Source organism: Dendropsophus ebraccatus, chromosome 5, assembly GCF_027789765.1.
Source record: "Dendropsophus ebraccatus isolate aDenEbr1 chromosome 5, aDenEbr1.pat, whole genome shotgun sequence".
Taxonomy (NCBI): domain Eukaryota; kingdom Metazoa; phylum Chordata; class Amphibia; order Anura; family Hylidae; genus Dendropsophus; species Dendropsophus ebraccatus.
In genome coordinates, this window is record NC_091458.1 from 138,514,115 (window position 1) to 138,534,344 (window position 20,230).

General features: G+C 44.1%; 1 protein-coding gene across 3 annotated transcripts in view; it reads right to left on the reverse strand.

The window, feature by feature from the left end:
• SCUBE3 (signal peptide, CUB domain and EGF like domain containing 3) overlaps positions 1-19,476 on the reverse strand; it is a 71,774-nt gene extending 52,298 nt beyond the window's left edge. For all 3 annotated transcript variants that reach the window (XM_069971444.1, XM_069971443.1, XM_069971445.1), the window contains exon 1: positions 18,866-19,476. In XM_069971444.1, coding sequence (XP_069827545.1) covers positions 18,866-18,989 — 124 coding nt within the window. In that variant the 5' untranslated portion in view covers positions 18,990-19,476. The remainder of the gene's footprint in view (positions 1-18,865) is intronic.
• Positions 19,477-20,230: the final 754 nt, after the last annotated feature.

Sequence of the window (20,230 nt, forward strand, 5' to 3'; positions counted from 1 at the left end):
AAAATTTAGACTTCTTTATTCAGCATCACAAAAATAAAATAAAAAACAAAAGACAGTGCAGTAAAAAAACGGTGATGCGTTGCGAGGCTATACCTCTTAATCGTGATTAAGAGGTATAGCCTCGCAATGCATCAGCATTTTTTACTGCACTGTGTTTTGTTTTTGTTTTTTATTTTATTTTTGTGATGCAGAAAAAAGAAGTTTACATTTTAAGAAGCTGTGGATACTCACCTTTTTGGATGTCTTTCGGGTTGTGGCCAGCAATATCTTTTTCATGTGTTTCCAGACGCCACTGTCAGAGGAGGAACATTAACACAGCAATTGTGGTGAGGGGACAAAAATTTTGCTTTATTTGTGTCTGTTTATCCTGCCTGTACCTTGCCACATGCCATTAGGTTAAGGGATTAGTAATAATTGATTGAAGTCAGTATTCATACAAATTATCTAAATATCTAATCTTCAATGTCATTTGCATGCAAAAATTGGTTGGCGCATTCCTGCGGTTTCTACGTCTCTAACACACACACGTGAACGTAAACATCTGTGGTACGTATGAACTCCTCACGTCTGACAGCTTTTTTTTGCAGAGTACATCTGTTTGCATAAGGGTTCTGCTTGAGTATACATTTTAGTTGCAAAGTTTTGCATGTAATCACGGTTTATTGCGGTAAAGATGGCCGAGTGTATTAAACTGTATATTATGTGTCAGTCCTTTTAGCTGCTGTAAACCGTATCTCTAAATGCTGCCAAAGGGAATAGTTCTGCAGTCACAGAGCCACTGTCGTACATGCCATGCAGTGCTGGTCTAACCAAGCTCACTCCATTACAGGTGCGCTATCTGAAAGCAGTAGAGTTATAGCTATACCAAATTTATAAAGCTTTTTTTGTCATGTTCTTTTGCTTTTGTAAAATAAAAAAAAAAGCTTTGCACCTCCATACACCTTTATTTTTCGGTCTACATTTGGGAAGTGTTCTGAAGCTTTTGTTTCGAGTATCGCAAGACTTCTGTGTTGCAGCGTCCTTTTGTTTTCACACTCTCCTATTGTCAGGGTGTAATATGATTAGAATTAGGGATGGTCCGAACCCGCCTATGGCTATGGCTGTATCCCAGTTTTCCAGGCGTTCCTCCCGCTGGATCCAGACAGACGGTAATCGGGCAGACAGCGGGAATCATTATGGAGGGTTTGGGTTTCGTACGAACCCCGTCCGAACCAGGTTCGGACCATCCCTAATTAGAATCATGACAGCCAAGGCCAGCCAATAATTAATAATGAGGCTCTTGGTTTCCAATTGCAAATAGTATAAATGTGGTGTGCCCCTGGATAGTGTTGTAGCGGGGGGATGGCCGGTCACTTGCTAGATGGAAGTGTGACACCACTACTGGGGTGGATGGCCGAGATACAGCCTTAAGGGTTTTGTCACGCAACGCCAGTGTCTGGTGGGCACATGTGTGATGGCACGTCTGCTTTTAAGGTGTAAGGCCGGTTGTACCCTTTTCCCCTGTGGCCGGTGTCCTGTCGGGTTGCTGCCGGGTCCCTTGGGATAGAGTAGTCACAGATGATGTTGTCACAGGTGGCCAGAGCATTGTAATGACCCTCCCGAGTAATAGTAGGACCCGCCACCCACAGAAAGGGGAAATGTCCCAAGATTGCTGTGGAAGTGCTGTGCAGGTGGTAGTAAATAATCACACACTCAGTTGATAACGTTGATTAGGTTTGCTACTTGTAAAAGTTCAGCAGGTAATACAACGGATCTTGAGATACACTTGATACAGTTCCAATAAATATACGAACATAGAACCACCAGATCTGTGGGATAAGTGCTGAGTAGGATGTAGTAGAGATGATAAGGTTGTACTGAGGTAGCGTAGTGGAGAGGAGACTCAACCCAAGTAGTAATGTGCTCTGCTGTAAAGTTGGAGTGCATAGAAGAATACTTGTAGAAGAAAACAACCTGTGTCTGTGTATTGACCTTTCCTATAGTCTTCACACCACCTTATGCCCACTAGCTTTGGCTGAACCGTACTAATGGGTGAAACAGGATAGGAGAGAGGTGATAGGACAGAAGAAAGAAAAGATCCTACTGGTCTACAGAATCTGGTACACACACATACAATAACCTTTTAGGACACTTCAGCTGTGCGGCTTCCATACTTTAGTTATACAATACAGCAACAACTAGTGGTCATCTTTAGTAATACTGTAGCTGCAATAAGACCACAAAAAGTACAGACTTTTATGAAGGGTGTGAATAGTAACACTACCCCTAGTGGGACACCACATAAACCATCTCACCACGATAAGGTGGCCTCATGCCGGGATGGATCCACATATCCCACATCTCCTCTCCTTGCTTTGCAGCTCTCAGTAGTCGGAGCCCTGGGGGAGGGAGCGGCCTCTCGCACCTGGAGGCATAATGATGCCTGCGGCCACAAGGGTAAAGGCAGGAGTGGGGAGCCTGTGGCTTAGTGATACACTGTGCTACATATAACTGTGAGTGCTCACCAGGAGGGCTAAGAGGAAAAAGGAGCACTTGCAGCAGGACAAATAGGAACAGTCCAAGAATAGTGGACCTGAGAAGGTGTGGAAAGGTACTGGCACAGAGGCTGCGCCATCACTGGCAGGTGCAAGCTGCTGTAATAGCCAGGATCAGAGATAAATTACGCCATTTAACCCCTAAGGTTCCACAGTTAACAGCAACTGCTACCATTAATCACTGCCAGGGGCATAGCTAGGATCTATGGGGCCTCACAGGAAGAAACTGTATAGTGCCTCATTAATCTTGTATGCCACCCCACCCCCAAATACTCACCCTGCCAGTGGGTCCTGTGAGAAGAAGCTACCATAGCTGCCATGGAGACAGACAACGTTTGCGCGAGGGGGGGGGGGGGGTTATAACCGTAGCGAGATCACCGCCTTCTCCCCCAGATGGGTATCCTCCTTTAAAAGAATACAAGCCCTTACACTGTTAACTAACCCTTCCTGACCTATTATACAAATTGAGTGTGCTCACTGTCACTGATTCACTAGCATTAGAGATCACTATCCACTCATTTAAAGGGGTTTTGTCAAAATCATGTCTATAGTGATGCATTATGTTAAATGAAACTAATTTCCAATGTACAAGGATTACTTAAAATGTAAAGTTTCACAGATATAGCCTCAGTAATCCGCTAAGGGCTGTTTAGTTTCATAACCTGATACCCCAGGTAACAGCCCGCCATCCGCTTTCTTGCATTGCACATGCCCAGTTCAATCACAGTGACATGATCTGTCTCATTGGTACTAGCAGTTGGTTTTCACTTCACTTGCAGGCAAGGGGGATTGTGGCAAAGTGTCTGCACTGTTGCATGGCAACAACGTGTCAGGGCATGCTCATGACATCACATCACATCAGAACATGACAAGCAGTGACATCAAGTAAGTAACATTATGGGTGATGTCATCCCAGGGCCCTAGAAAAGAAGGTGCAGAGCCCCAGACTCTCTGTTCTTAGGGACTCACTAGCGATCACACTGTCTGTTCTACCTGTGTATACTGCCAGTTTATTTCTAGTGTTTCTGATTTTCGTCAGTCCATGGATAGAGATGAGAGGATTGACAGGGGTTTTTCCATTTTTGGCAACTTCCTGTGCTATGTGGTTCCAATCCTGGTGGGCTGCCACTCCACCAGACACCCGATCATCTTGATTGAACCCTTCATTAACCCGCTTAGCTGGGGCAATTCCATCAGCGACCTGTTGAGCTGGGACAACATCACTAGGGACCTGCAGAGGCCAAATGCTATGATCAGAGACCTGCCCAGGTGGAACTCTACCATCACCAACCTTCAGTGTCCCAGCTTTACCAACAGAAATTTGCAGAGGTCCAGCTCCAGTTCCAGCAACCTACAGGGTACAAAAACCACCACTGGAGAGCTGCTCAACTGGAATGTGACCACTGGAGACCGGATCAGCCTGATCTCCAGCACCAGCCATGTACACAGCATGGAAAGCACCTTCTTTGCCCTGCTCAGCTGGATCACCAATATCAGTGATGTGCTCAGTTGGGTGTCCACCACCAGCTGCCTGCGGAGCTGGATTTTCAATGACAGCCACCTGCTTATCTGGATCACTGGCACTCTTTAGCAGCTGAGCTGGATCACCACCACCAATGATATCACCACCAGCGACTTGATTATCTGGACCACCACCCTCACCGGCACAGCTCCCTGCACATCTGGACAACTGTTACCAGCTGGATCACCACCACTACCACTGGTGAGCTGCTGAATTTGATGAGCAGAGTCAGCGAGAAGCTAGTCTGGATTGCCACAAGTATTCAGATTCTCACGTGGGTGACCAGTCTCTGCAACAGGTGGGTCTGGCTCAAAACCGCCAGTGAGACCTTGAGCTGCATAAACACGACCTGCAGGATACTGATCAGCTGTATGAACACCACCAGACTGATACTGCGATGCTTCACTAGCACAGAGAAGCTAAGGAAATGCATCGCCATCATCTCCCAGGAGCTGCTGCAGGGCTTCTCCGCCGCCACAGCCGCCACCACCACCACACCACGCTCCGAGGGGCAAACCTACCGCCGCCAGAGAATGACTTAAAATGCTAAATAAATGTTTTATTTGGCAAAAATGTGTACTTCTATCTATTAGGAAATAGACATGAGGGAACTTAGTATACACCAACATTTTATATGTTGGTTTGACGCAAAAATACATTGGAGTAAGGTGTCCCAAGGGTGCAAGTGTGAAAGGGGAGCTCTGATTGGTTGCTATGGGCTACTAAGGACACTAAGGGAAATTTATCATGCTGTCTTATAGTAAGCGATCCATAGCAACCAATCACAGCTCAGCTTTCATTTCTCACATTGCTCTGGGAATATGAATGCTGAGCTGTGATTGGTTGCGATAGGCAACAAAGAGACTCTTACCATTAGAAAGCTTAAAGAGAACCTATCACCATATTATTACTTTACAGTAATGCAGTGGCCTTAAGTGCCATTGCATAACTGTAAATATATGTCACTATTATTATTGCCTCTGTGAGGCGGTGTAGAAATTTTAGGCATCCCCTGTGCTCTTGAACTACAGAGCAACCTCATGAGACTGTTAATAATGTCCCTGCAGCCTGGCTCAGCCAGACATAGGCAGGAATGAGGTTAATAGCCTTAACCCCTGCCTCCCTGGGCTAGGCTGCAAGAAAAACTATAATGCGTCAGCACCAGAGATCCCAAAGAGCGGCAGGGGAGCTGTGGCCGGCCCAGCTTCTTACTGCAGGCCCGGAGAAAGGTAAGTTCATACTCCTGATCAAATTTCCCCCTGCCGGCAGCCAGATTTTAAAAACGTCCGTGCTTCTTCCATTTCGTCACAAAACAACTGTCAGAGAGAGAATCACTTGGATAAGTAACAGCATCTTAAAGTTATGACTAGAGATGAGCGAACCTGGAGCATGCTCGAGTCCATCCGAACCCGAACGTTCGGCATTTGATTAGCTGGGGCTGCTGAACTTGGATAAAGCTCTAAGGTTGTCTGGAAAACATGGATACAGCCAATGACTATATCCATGATTTCCACATAGCCTTAGGGCTTTATTCAAGTTCAGCAGCCACCGCTAATCAAATGCCGAAAGTTCGGGTTCGGATGGACTCGAGCATGCTCCAGGTTCGCTCATCTCTAGTTATGACCATATAAAGACCACATATGTCTCTACACATTAGCAAAATGGGCTATGGTCCTTAAAGTGGTACCCAACTCAAGAAAATTTACCCCTGTTGAATTTTACCCATAATCTAAGCTTCTGTGTAATAGGTTTCTATTACATGAATTGGGCGCTTTGTCTGCAGCACATCCTGACTCACACCCTGAAGCTGCTAAATATCCTCACTGCCTGCTTCACTGTCTCCACTCCTCTGTCCTCCCCCTCCCCACTGAGACCAATGTCTCATATAACCTTGCCCACCCCTAATATCACACCATTCAGTGAGCACCTGGCCAAGGGGCAGGAAAAAAACAGAACAGTGACAGCCTCCTGAGCAGTATAGGGGAAAGTAAACACAGTTGTTTTAGCTCTCTCTTTTTTTTAAATCTTTCTAGATGCATTGTTTACATTGTAAATCAGAAGCAGATTGAGTCAGTGATGGGCAGATACTACATGATGAGGTGGATACTTAGCAGTTGGCTTTGATGAGTGGCTTTCAGAAAAACTTATGAGCAGCGATAGCTTCTGGTACTGAGAGATCTACTCCGGTATGCAGTGCTAAACCCTCAGGAGGGGTAACCATCCTCTAGGGTACACTTTGTCCACACCATGGGCCTGTCTCCAGTGTTCTCAGGACAGTTACCAAAGCAAGGAACTGATCCCCAGTAACACAAATAACGGGAAAGCTGAAGTATCTTACTGATTACGCACAGCACTTCTGGGAAACCTCAGAAAGTCTGCTACACCCAGTTGTATGCACTACCTGACAGGAAGGTCACTGAGGCTGTGTAGGCAGAAGGTGGTCAGATAGAAGCTTATCTAAACATGAGTATAATTATTCTTCACACTCTTCAACACTACTACTTAACTTTCCCGGCATAGTACACTACTACTTGGACAAAGCCCCCAAGACGATCCCTATACCTACTCCAAGCTACCTCAACTACTTCGCCTCCTACTCTTCACCTCTGTCACCTGCACCTGATCTTTAAGTAGTCACTATTCTTGTATTGCACTGAAGTATTCTTAAATAAAGAGATCACCTTGTGTAAGGTGTTGCACCTGCACCTTAGGGTACTATTACACGGAACGATAATCGGCCGAATCAGCCCTATCTGGCCAATTGTCGTTCTGTGTAATATACACAACGATCAGCCAATAAAAACAATCATCGGCTGATCGTTGATATAGGTTTGGACCTATAATTGTCGGGCACCGAACACGCATCAGTACGTGTAATAGCGGTGAGTGGCCGGCAGCTGACGATTTGCAAAGTGCATGCATTACCTATCTATGGTCCAGGGCTCCTCCTGTGCTCTGCTTCTCCCCTGGTCCCGCGCGCTGCAGCTTCAGAGCGGCATGTTTTAGCTAAGACAGGCCGCTCTGAAGCTGCAGCGCGTGGGACTCGGGGAGAAGCGGACCGCAAGGGGAACTCTGGACCATAGACAGGTAATGTATGCCATTTAAAGCAAGGGCTGCAAAAACATCGGTAACGATGTCCATACAGCCCTTGTTAAACGATTGTGCCATGTAATAGGCCCAGTAAACAAGCGCTGATCTAGCAAATTGGAGCTTGTTTACAGTTATTATCGGGCCCCCATACTATCGGGCCAGCATACTATTCCATCAATAATTTCCATAACAATATATCTAGCCTATATGCATTGTCCCAGAACAGCCCTCTTATCCTCACACTTTTACTATGACCGGTTCTGTTCTGGAAAGCTATGGTCCACTGCAAACTGCGTGTATTGTGTCACCCCCCTGCAGTATTCAGGTCTGCTATTCCATTCATTTTCTTGTATGTATATTTTGGTATCAGTGCCTAAAGGTATTATGTCGCCTCCCAGTGTTCAAGTATGGTACTTCTCATGTATATTTCTTTGTATATGCCTAATGGTGTGATGATGCAATGGCTGGATGTCACATGACTGTGCCCTGTTGCCATGGTACCCCCAATGGTCATTGAGCTTTGGCTGGGGTTACCATGTGACTTCCTGTTCTACCTCAGTCTTGTTCTCCACCTTCAGGGGACAAGGTCTGTGTCTGTTCTCTCTCCCTGCTAAGAAAGAGGCCTGCGTGTGCTCTGCTGCTCCAGTCCACTGGCTGTGTTCCTGTCTCAAGTCTCAAGATTCTCATCTGGGTGTCGATTCTTCAGTCGTTCCTCTCATCACCTTCTCTAATCATCAACAGCAAGTATTTAATTCAAGTCTCATTCCACCCAGCATCTCATCTTCAGTTTCACTACTACTCCCATCATTCAGCACGCTACTCTCACAGCCTATTGCAGCATCACCCATTACTCTGCTTTATTCAAGATTGCCTTATTCCCGGTTGCATCCGGAGAGACTGTTGCTACTAGTTACCACCATTACAATAAATATACAACTACCGTTGTTTCTGAACCTTGGCATTGGTGTGATAATTGGTGCCCTGACTAAGGACAACGAAGAATCGCATGCCCAGTATCCCCGCATGGTCAGGAGCCCGGTTTCCAGCTGTATCACCCTCGTGCCTTCACCGTGACAACCCTATACCCTACAGCTGCCCCTGTTCCTGCCTGTTAGCACCATCTACACTGCGGAGTGGCCCCTAGGGGCCAGGGCATCGCATATACATATAGCATTGCATAATATATAACATTCAGCTTATATATGGGCATTTTCCAGCTTTTATATAATAAATGGATAAAAAGAGAGACACCTAGGACCCGCACAGAATTTCCCAAAAAGCTTACTTAAATTTTAAAAAAATAATATATATATACATACACATACATACAGACATAAAAGTAAACAGTGAACAAGTTAAAACAATAAAAAGAGTTAAAGGAAAAGAGAAAAAAAAAAGAAAATGAATGAACAAGAAAGAAAGAACAAAGTAAGAAAGGAAAAGAAACAAGGAAAAACAATAAAAATTTTAAGGACTCAGAAGCATAGGGGGTGTTAAAGCGACTCTGTACCCACAATCTGACCCCCCAAACCACTTGTACCTTTGGATAGCTGCTTTTAATCCAAGATCTGTCCTGGGGTCCGTTCAGCTGGTGATGCAGTTATTGTCCTATAAAACAACTTTTAAACTTGCAGCCCTGTGTGAAATTGGCCTGGCCTAGAGTGTTCGTGCCCTAGGATTGTGATGCCCATCAGTCACTCCTTCCCGCCCTCTTCACCATGTCTGAACACTGCACAGGTGCCTTAACAATCCAGCACATGTGCAGCATTCACACAGGTAATGAATAGGAGAAATTGTTCTAGGAGCATTCCTAATGATGGGGACGGCGGGAAGGCAATACTTAGGAGAATAACTGCATCACCTGCCAAAAGGACCCCAGGACAGATCTTGGATTAAAAGTAGCTATCCGACTGTACAAGCGGTTTGGGGGGTCAGATTGTGGGTACAGAGTCACTTTAAAGATGAGAGGGTTATATCAAAACAGTAGATGTGATATAAAGAAAGTTTGCAATTTACATCCTTTTTTTTGTTATCATGGAAAACACAGCACTTTCTGTTTTCTGACTTTTTTTTCCTCTCAAAGACCAGGAAACAGTCAGAAAACAGGAAGTCCAGTGTATACCAGGCCATCTGAGTGCTCACAGAGAGAAGGCAGTCATGTGACTGATGGACACATTGAGCCGTGACCAGAAGCGAAATTTGGGGGGTGCAGGGGGGGGGGGCGGTCGCTCCCGGGCCCACACTGGCAGGGGCCCACTGAGGTCCATGGCCGTTTCTATGACCGGGCAGGCCATTCCCCCGCACTCACCCAGGGCCGCGCTAATTGGAGGCTAAGGGCCGCTACCAGACCTAGTGTCTGGCAGCTCCCTTAGTCCAGCGGCGGCCCTTAGCCACCAATTAGCAGCACGGCCGCAGCGCTGCCTTCGGAATGGGGGGGTAGGGTTACCAGGACCACTCACCTGTCCCGCCTCCCCAGCAGCTCCTCTCTCTCTCTCATCTTCAGCGCAAGCAGCCGGGTAAAGGGACGCTGCCTGCGCCGGAAGTGACCTGCAGCCTCTGTCATTCATCTGCAGGGGCACCCAGCACAGGCAGCGTCTCTGTACCCGGCTGCCTGTGCTAATGACAGCAGAAAGAGCACCATAGAGGGACTGCCGGGGAGCCAGCACAGGTGAATTACTGTTTTTCTTGTGAGGGCACTATGGGGAGGGGGGGCTGGGGGGAGGTTGGCTACTATATGGGTATATGGGGCACTGTGGGGAGACTGGCTACAATATGAGGCACTATAGGGGGGAACTGGCTACAATATGAGGCACTATAGGGGGGACTGGCTACTATATGGGGCACTATAGGGGGGGCTGGCTACAATATGAGGCACTATGGGGGACTGGCTACTATATGAGGCACTATAGGGGGACTGACTTCTATAGGGGGGACTAGCTACAATATGAGGCACTATAGGGGGGACTGGCTACTATATGGGGCACTATAAGGGGGGAACTGGCTACAATATGAGGCACTATAGGGGGGAACTGGCTACAATATGAGGCACTATAGGGGGGAACTGGCTACAATACGAGGCACTATAGTGTGGGAACTGGCTACAGTATGAGGCACTATGGCGGGGAACTGGCTACAATATGAGGCACTATGGGGGGAATAACTACTATATGAGGCACTATAAGGGGGAACTGGGTACAATATGAGGCACTATAGGGGGGACTGGCTACTATATGAGGCACTATAGGGGGGACTGGCTACAATATGAGGCACTATAGGGGGGAACTGGCTACAATATGAGGAACTATAGGGGGGAACTGGCTACTATATGAGGCACTATAGGGGGAACTGGCTACAATATGAGGCACTATAGGGGGGGAACTGGCTACTATATGAGGCACTATAAGGGGGAACTGGCTACTATATGAGGCACTATAGGGGGGGAACTGGCTACAATATGAGGCACTATATGGGGGAACTGGCTACAATATGAGGCACTATATGGGGGAACTGGCTACAATATGAGGCACTATATGGGGGAACTGGCTATAATATGAGGCACTATATGGGGGAACTGGCTACTATATGAGGCACTGTACGGGGGAATTGGCTACAATATGAGGCACTATAGGGGGAACTGGCTACAATATGGGGCACTATAAAGGGGACTGGCTACTATATGGGGCACTGTGGGGAGACTGGCTACTATAAGAGGCACTATAGGGGGGAACTGGCTACAATATGAGGCACTATAAGGGGGAACTGGCTACAATACAAATACAAACTGAGGAGCAGAGTGGTGCTGTGTCTAGGAGAAGGCAGCTATGTTTATTTAATCTTGGAGAACCCCTTTAATTTTTACACGGCTATATATGTAAAATGAGTAATGAGTCACTATGAATAATGTATCAGAAAATACCCTTTATTATTCAGACAACATTGTCGTCTGCTGAGTTTCCCTATGGGTAACCTAATCAGTTGGGGGCCCACTGAGACTCACTCGCCCCCCCCCTAGGCTGAACCCCTAGCTACGCCCCTGGCCGTGACTCTCTGTACTGGCTAAAATTCCTGTGTTTAGTCTGTTTTTTTACAACCAGCACAAGTCAGAAAATCTGCCTTCAAGAGACTGTACCTGGATTTCTGGTAAGTACAGCTTTGTTTTACAACATGATAACAACAATAAAAATAATGAATGTATATTGCAAACTTGCTTTATTTCACATTTACTGTCTTAGATTGTAAAAGTTATAAAAAGACAGGTACACTTTAACAATAAATTGTTCAAGCTATCCCATTTTCAAGCGCAGTGCCAGTGTGTTCACCATGACATGCCCAGGTGTACCCTAGCCCAGTGCTTCTCAAACTTTTTCTACTGGAGCCTTACCCAACAGACCAAGGCAATGCCAGGGCCTCACCAGACTGACCAAGAGGGTGCCTGGGCCTCAGCAAAGTCTATTTAAAAGCTGAAAATAATGCTAGGGCTACCTTTCACCCATCTTCCAAGCTCTAGATACTAATAAAGCTGGTACTAAATAAATTAACAATGTTGCTAAAATGGAGATTTTTGCAAACAGCAAAAGGACTGTGCAAATCATACTTTTTTTTACTTTTCTCAAAACTGGCTCCTCAGCTGGGCCTCACCAACAACTAAGGGGTGCCTCACAGTTTGAGAAGCACTGCCCTAGCCCACCTTGTTGTACCACCACCTCACAGCACCCCGGCCCACAGCAAAACATCAGATTTCCCAGAAAGCAGTAGGTTAATATTTCTTGTTTGTTGTCGGATTTTCTCTTTTTAATAAAGATATCTGTAACTGAATGTTAGTTCAACAAGAAATAAACCTAAATGCATTTTACTTCCGTACTGTCAATAAAATAAAGCTGTGCGCGTAATCTACAATGTCATAGACATGAGCTCCACATATACAGGATACAACATGAATGAGTTATTCCACCATTTTCGGATAGGTGTCGCACTTGTACCAAACTAAAACCACAGCAGGTGCAAAACTCTACAAGAGATGACGGGCAGATTCCTACTAGAGAACATACAGCGAATCTAGCGATAGTGATATGAGGTCGGCACCCGATGATTTTAGGTCAGGGCCTAAAGAAACGATCAGCCAATGATACTTTCATCGGCTGATCGTTGAGTCTATTACACAGAGTGATAATCAGGCCGATTATCGCCCTGTGTACGAGCTCAATGATTCATCGGTTTAAGATTATGTGATAAATGTAAATGGCTTTTAAAGATGGCACCTGCACATGCATGAATACACCACTTCCTGCAGAGCATACAGTAGCTGCTAAGTACCGAAAGACTGGAGATTTTTAAATAGAAGTAAATTACAAATCTATATAATTTCCTGAAATTCCAGTTTCAGTTAATTTGAAAGAAATGTTGCTGGAGTACCCCTTTAAGACTTTGCAAAAATGCGTCCAGGAGAGACATCTAAAGGGGTGCTCCAGCGTGGGGGCACTTTTTTGTGGACCGGGGAGGAAGTGGCTGAAATAAAAGACGTCCACTTACCTCCCCGGTTCCAGCAGCGGGTCCCGCATCACGACGCTCCAGTCCCCAGTTCCCGGCCGCTTCCGGGTGTCTGACGGGGGCCCGAGACGTGACGTCTCAGGTCCGCTTAGCCACTCAGTGAAGGAGGCGGGATCCGTTTGAAGTCCGCTCGGATCCCGCCTCCTTCACAGAGTGGCTGAGCGGCCCTGAGACGTAGCGTCTCGGGCTGCGTCAGACACCCGGAAGCGGCTGGGAACCGGGGACTGGAGCGCCGTGATGCGGGACCCACCGCTGGAACCGGGGAGATAAGTGGACGTCTTATTTCAGCCACCTCCTCCCCGGTCCCCCCAAAAAAGTGCCCCCACGCTGGAGCACCCCTTTAAGTAAAGTTCCACTCATCCTCAATATATTCCCCACCCCATATATAAGCTTCTGAGCACTCCAGAGAATTTGTATTCTTTCAAACCAACTGGTGTCAGTTAGGGTCCATTTACACAGAAAGATTATTTGACAGATTATCTGCCAAAGATTTGAAGCCAAAGCCAGGAATGGATTTGAAAAGAGGAGAAATCTCAGGCTTTCCTTTATGACCTGATCTCTGTTTACAGTCTGTTTCTTTGGCAGATAATCTGTCAGATAATCTTTCTGTGTAAATGGGCCCTTAGTGCCAGAGATTTGTAATTTACTTCTATTAAAAAATCTCCAGTCTTCCGGTACTTATCAGCTGCTATATGCTCTGCAGGAAGTGGTGTGTTCTTTCAAGTCTGACACAGTGCTCTCTGCTGCCACCTCTATCCATGTCAGGAACTGTCCAGAGCAGGAGAGGTTTTCTATGGGGATTTGCTACTGCTCTGAACAGTTCCTGACATGGACAGAGGTGGCAGCAGAGAGCACTGTGTTAGATTGGAAAGAATACATTGTGCAAATCTTTCCAGATTCACACACAGTCCAACAGTAAAATAAATGAAAACTTCATATGGCTGTGTATGCATACGGTTGTGTAGTAGAAACCTTTGGGATTGGATAGTTGTGGTATTATAGCTATTACTAAACATGTACATTATGTAAAGCCATCACTCATATTAATGATACCTATGGCTCTTTGCCTTGCAGAAATTGGGAGTCCTAAAGCCAACTAGGAGCAACATCTAGATAACGTTGTATCTTCTTACTCACTAATAAGTAAATTAACCTAATATGAGATGAGATGGGGAATATGAGATGAGACCCCCCCATTCAGGGTAAGCACTTATGTAAATGTTTGCAAGGCATTGCTCCCACCTAGCCAGAATCCCGCTCCACACTGATGAGGGGCAACACCCCGAAACAGCTGTATGTGGATGGATACCTGGCCTTGGTTTATCCCTTGTCATTACATTGACTTATAGGGCCACTTAATATGGTGGTTTTGCTGGTTTCCCTACGGGAGCTGGGTCCTTCTGGCTAGTCCTGTGTTTTGAGACTCTTTAATGAGGCTCCATGGGCTCTTCTTTTGCATATTCATATTTTCCAGGGGGCAATGCACCTAGGATTTCACTGCATTGAGTGCTTTCACTAGCAGTCAGCAGTGTTATCGTTTGGCTGGTCTCCCTGAGATCAGTGATGTTTCTCTTATGTGAATGTTTGCAATGTCTGTATAAAATTCAGAATAGTTTGGCACTGTCTAGGCAACATGGTTTATACGGCTATAATAGTTGCACTGGTCACAACAGTAACAATTAACAAAACAATATTAAAAGTATTCTAGATAGATGTGATCAATGGGTGGCCATTACCATGGGTCTTTCTTAAAGGGGTACTTCGGCAAAAAAAAATAGGTTTCTTTCAAATTCAACTGGTTTCAGAAAGTTACATAGATTTGTAATTTACTTCTATTTAAAAATCTCAAGACTTCCCATACTTATCAGCTGCTGTATGTCCTACAAGAAGTGGTGTATTCTTTCCCGTCTGACACAGCACTCTCTGCTGCCACCTCTGTCCATGTCAAGAACTGTCCAGAGCAGGAGAGGTTTTCTATGGGGATTTGCTGCTGCTCTGGGCAGTTCCTGACATGGACAGAGGTGGCAGCAGAGAGCACTGTGTCAGACTGGAGAGAATACATTACTTCCTGCAGGGCATACAGCAGCTGATAAGTATGGAAAAACGTGAGATTTTTAAATAGAAGTAAATTAGAAATCTATATAACTTTCTAAAACCAGTTGAATTTGAAAGAAAACGATTTTTACTGGAGTACCCCTTTAACTGTACTCAGTAACAATAGATAGAGAGCTATATGAGGTATACGCCATTAGCAGCGTGTCCTTTGTGGCCCGATATCAGATATAACTGGTAATGAGCATGTCTTGCAGGAATGTCTCAACGTCGTCCCTCTTGGTCATTTCCCCAGCTGCTGTTTTTAATTATGTGACGTATAAAAAGGCTTTTATAGAAGCCGAGATCTCATTCTGTAGCCCCCGCCACCCCAGACTGCTAGCCTCTGGCCCTGAAAAACTCAGGGCTGAGATCTCCCCCCACCCCACCAAACATCCACAGTCATAGCTAAAAAATGTCAAAAAATAACAAGAGGCCTCATAACAGCAGCAAGAAAACACATCATAGGCTCGCTCAGCCCTTAGAAGCCACTCATTCAAAGGTCAGAACAAAGATGGAACAGAAAACACCCTCACAAGCACAAATAGGAACAAACAGGAAAACCTGGAGGTCTAGATGACTTGGGGCAACACACAGTAGTAGTGGAGACGCTGCCCTTCATGCATTACTTCTAATGGATTTAATGCTGTTAGTTTAATACCCAGGGGCCCGCTGTAGTCTCTGGGATTTGTGATGAGATACATGCAGGGATAGAAATGTCATTGGATCTGTTATTCTTAATTCATCAAGTCTCAGGAACCTAATTGGAACCAGAAGCCGAGTGGTTAAAGATGAGAATTAATAGTGGAGGATCTGAAGGTCAGGACTATATTAGGGGAATACTAAGAAAACACTATGCAGATGGGACATTGGCTTTAAAGCTCTATAGGATGTTGTAATGGCCACAATAACTTAAAGGCTGAGACTACATGTGCTCCAGGGCTAGGGAACCTTGGCGCTCCAGCTGTTGCAAAACTACAACTCCCATCATGCCTGGATAGCTAAAGCTTTGGCTGTCCAGGCATGATGGGAGTTGTAGTTTTGCAACAGCTGGAGGGCCAAGGTTCCCTACCCCTGTATACTTTAATATGATGTAGTCAAAGTGATATGCTTCATATATTTTTTTTAATTGTCCAGGAAGGTTTAACTTTCTTACAATAAAAGAAGTAAAAATGGGATAAAGTAAGCAAGTAACCTTATATAGAGAGTAAACTCAGATAGTATACAGCTAGTAAGTAACCTTATTTAGAGAGTAAACTATTAGATAGCCTATAGCAAGTCAGTAACTTTAGATAGAGAGTAAACTATTAAATAGTCTACAGAAAGTCAGTAACTTTACATAGAGTAAACTGTACATCAAGTCAGTAACCTTATATACAGAGTAAGCTCTATTAGATAGTCTATAGCAAGTCAGTAACCTTATATACAGAGTAAGCTCTATTAGATAGTCTATAGCAAGTCAGTAACCTTATATACAGAGTAAGCTCTATTAGATAGTCTATAGCAAGTCAGTAACCTTATATACAGAGTAAGCTCTATTAGATAGTCTATAGCAAGTCAGTAACCTTATATACAGAGTAAGCTCTATTAGATAGTCTATAGCAAGTCAGTAACCTTATATACAGAGTAAGCTCTATTAGATAGTCTATAGCAAGTCAGTAACCTTATATACAGAGTAAGCTCTATTAGATAGTCTATAGCAAGTCAGTAACCTTATATACAGAGTAGGCTCTATTAGATAGTCTACAGCAAGTCAGTAACTGTATGTACAGAGTAAGCTCTATTAGATAGTCTATAGCAAGTCAGTAACCTTATATACAGAGTAAGCTCTATTAGATAGTCTATAGCAAGTCAGTAACCTTATATACAGAGTAAGCTCTATTAGATAGTCTATAGCAAGTCAGTAACCTTATATACAGAGTAGGGTCTATTAGATAGTCTATAGCAAGTCAGTAACCTTATATACAGAGTAAGCTCTATTAGATAGTCTATAGCAAGTCAGTAACCGTATGTACAGAGTAAGCTCTATTAGATAGTCTATAGCAAGTCAGTAACCTTATATACAGAGTAAGCTCTATTAGATAGTCTACAGCAAGTCAGTAACTGTATGTACAGAGTAAGCTCTATTAGATAGTCTATAGCAAGTCAGTCCCCTAATATACAGAGTAGGCTCTATTAGTCTACAGCAAGTCAGTAACCGTATGTACAGAGTAGGCTCTATTAGATAGTCTACAGCAAGTCAGTAACCGTATGTACAGAGTAGGCTCTATTAGATAGTCTACAGCAAGTCAGTCCCCTTATATACAGAGTAAACTCAGGTAGTGCAGAGCAAGTCATTAATCCTTTATATAGTACAAACTCAGTTTAGAACAAGTCAGTAACTTTATATACAGGGTAAACTCTATAAGTCTACAGCAAGTCAGTAACCTTATAGAGAGTAAATTCTATTAGATAGTCTACAGCAAGTCAGTAACCTTATAGAGAGTAAATTCTATTAGATAGTCTACAGCAAGTCAGTGATCTTATATATGGAGTAAACCCCGTTAGATAGTGTAGAGCAAAGTAGAGTAACTTTATATACAGGGTAAACTCTATTAGATCTTATATACAGACTTTTTTAGTTTATAGCAAGTAAGTAACTTTTATATATATATAGTGTGAACTCTGTTAGTCTAGAGCTAGTAAGTAACCCTATATAGAGAGTAAACTTCATTAGATAGTCTAAAGTAAGCCAGTTATCCTATCTACCGTTAAACCAAATCCGGTTAAATCATCTAGAGCAAGTCAGTAATGCTATATAGAGAGTTAACTCTTAGATGGTCTAGAATAGGCCAGTAACCCTATATACAGAGTCAATTCTGTTAAATCCTCAAAAGCAAGTTATTAACCCTATGTTCATACTCGGTTAGATGGGCTTCAGCAGCACTTAAACTTTTTCTCCCGGAGCCTCACCCATGTGATGTCTGTGCCTCACCGGACAGATCCGGAGGATGCCAGGACCTCAACATCTTACGGATTTGGTGAAAGTCCAAAATAAGCAAAAATAAATTGCTTAGTCTATCTTTTATTTATTTTTTAAATAAACTCGGTATAACATTACAATAAGCCTAAAGCAGTCAGGGAAAGGACTGTGCAGCGTATAATCACTGCCTTCCTATAACAGCAACTAGGGGGCGCCGCGCTGGTAAGGCCACCTTACGGTTTGAGAAGCACTGGTCTAGAGCAGGCAGTAACCCTAAAGACAGGCTTAGCTGTATTCCATGGTCTAGCAGGGGTGTCCAACGTTCAGCATACCTAGACATCTGTGTCCCATGGTCTAGAGCAAGTCAGTAACCCTATATATAAATTCTGTAAATTCTATTATATCATCTAGAGCAAGTCAGCAGTGTCGGGTGTCGGACTGGGGTATCTGGGGCCCACCAGAGGAAATGATCCTGGGGTCCCAACAGTGAAGAACCAGTGAGAAATGACATGTTAGTCAGTGTTAGTGCAGGTTCTAAAGCTTGGGGCCCACCGGAGGATTCTCCGGTACACACACACACACATATTATATATATATATACATACATAAAGTAAATTCTGTTAAATCATCTAGAGCAAGTCAGTAACCCTATATCCCTATATACAGGGTAAACTCTGCTATGTAGTCTAGAACAAGTCACTAACCCTTCAGAGTAAACTCTCTAATAGTCTAGAACAGGGTTATGGAACCTTTACTCTCCAGCTGTTGCAAAACTACAACTCCCATCATGCCTTGACAGCATTCGGCTGTCCAGGCATGATGGGAATTGTAGTTTTGCAACAGCTGGAAAGCCCAGGTTCCCAATCCCTACTCTATAGTGAAGTCAGTAAACTCTGAGCAAAACAGTATTCCTATGACTTCTCAGATACAGAATATGCATAAAGCAGTGTAACGTAAAAGCTGACCAACCCCTATTAAAACTGCCCTATAGCTTCCATAAATAATGCATGTACCCAACCGATAAACATTTCATGCATTGGCAAGGGACCGCCGGCTACGGCCAATTATTCGGTATCTGCCGGACTACATTCATGCAACATGCCGAAGAGTTTCTCTTACCTTGGCTGGCTGTGCTGTAACAGATGTGGCCGGTGCGAGACAGAAGCAAAAATAAAAAGAATCCCTTACCCCAAGGTAAGCCCCAAGCAAAGGGTGGGCATGCTTTTTGCCAAAAAGAATACATATTCGGTCACTTCTAAAACACAAAAAGGTCAAATCGGAAGGCTGAATAGTGCGCAACTTTCTCCCGTTAAGCTGTCAAGCATAGTCTTCCAGAGGAGCGATTCATTTCCTATACAACATGTTTAATAAAAACTCAATTGTTTTTTTTAGGTCCCGCTATGGAAAGGGAAGCGTCATATCGCTCAGTCATTTACTAGAGTTGACACCTGATATATGTAATGGGCACTGAATACGGACGCAATCTTCTAGACATCCTAGCTGGAATTCCCAAGGCGAACGAAAGGATCCAATAAAACATCACATATTATTTGGAGGCTGGAAAAATTAAAAAAATAAAAGAACATAAAATAAAATTAAAAAAAAAAAGCTGATGAAAATCACTCCCAAAAATAAGAAATAGATCTGTAGGGTAATGAGGACAGGAGAAGTGGTGCTGCTAAAAAGGAGTCTGTACACTGAAAAGATAGAGCTGAAACCTCCCCCCTCACCAGCTGCAACACACAAAGGTTCCTGCTGGAGAGGAGGAAGGAGAGTGAAGAAGGAGGGAGGGAAAGGGGAGGGGGGGCAGGAGGAGAGGGGAGAGGAGGGAGGTATGCTCCTCCTATATACTTTTGCTTTCCATAGATGACCTGTCTATTTGGACTCTGTATCAGGGGTAGGGAACCTTGGCTCTCCAGCTGTTGCAAAACTACAACTCCCATCATGCCTGGACAGCCGTTGGCTGTCCAGGCATGATGAGAGTTGTAGTTTTGCAACAGCTGGAGAGCCAAGGTTCCCTATGCCTGTTCTATATAGAGAGAACTCATCAGATCATGTGAATTCTATCACTGGTATTGATCTAATATAAGTGGTCAATGTATAGACCGGTATATTCTCTTTCTTTTTTGTTGTGTTCTATATTTTAGATACTACGTATTTTTGCCGATTTCCCTCACTTTAAATTGTGTAATGATGTCTCTTTTATTCTCACTGTGTGGTTAAAAAAAAAAAAAAAAACTAAAAAAAAGAACCCTTTTCAGGTTGTATTTACTGTTCAGTATTTGCCGAGGTTTTACCTGTCATGTCCCAACTGGTTCTGCTAAAAAAGAAAAGAGGACGGGAAAATGAAGAGGAGATTTTATATGAACTTAAGCTAAAAGGATAAATAAAATTAAAAAGAAAAGTGAAAAATGACTTGTTTGGTTTTATTTCTAAAAGAAAGTTGTTCCACAAGTTCCCAGATATCTATTCTATTTGTGAAGA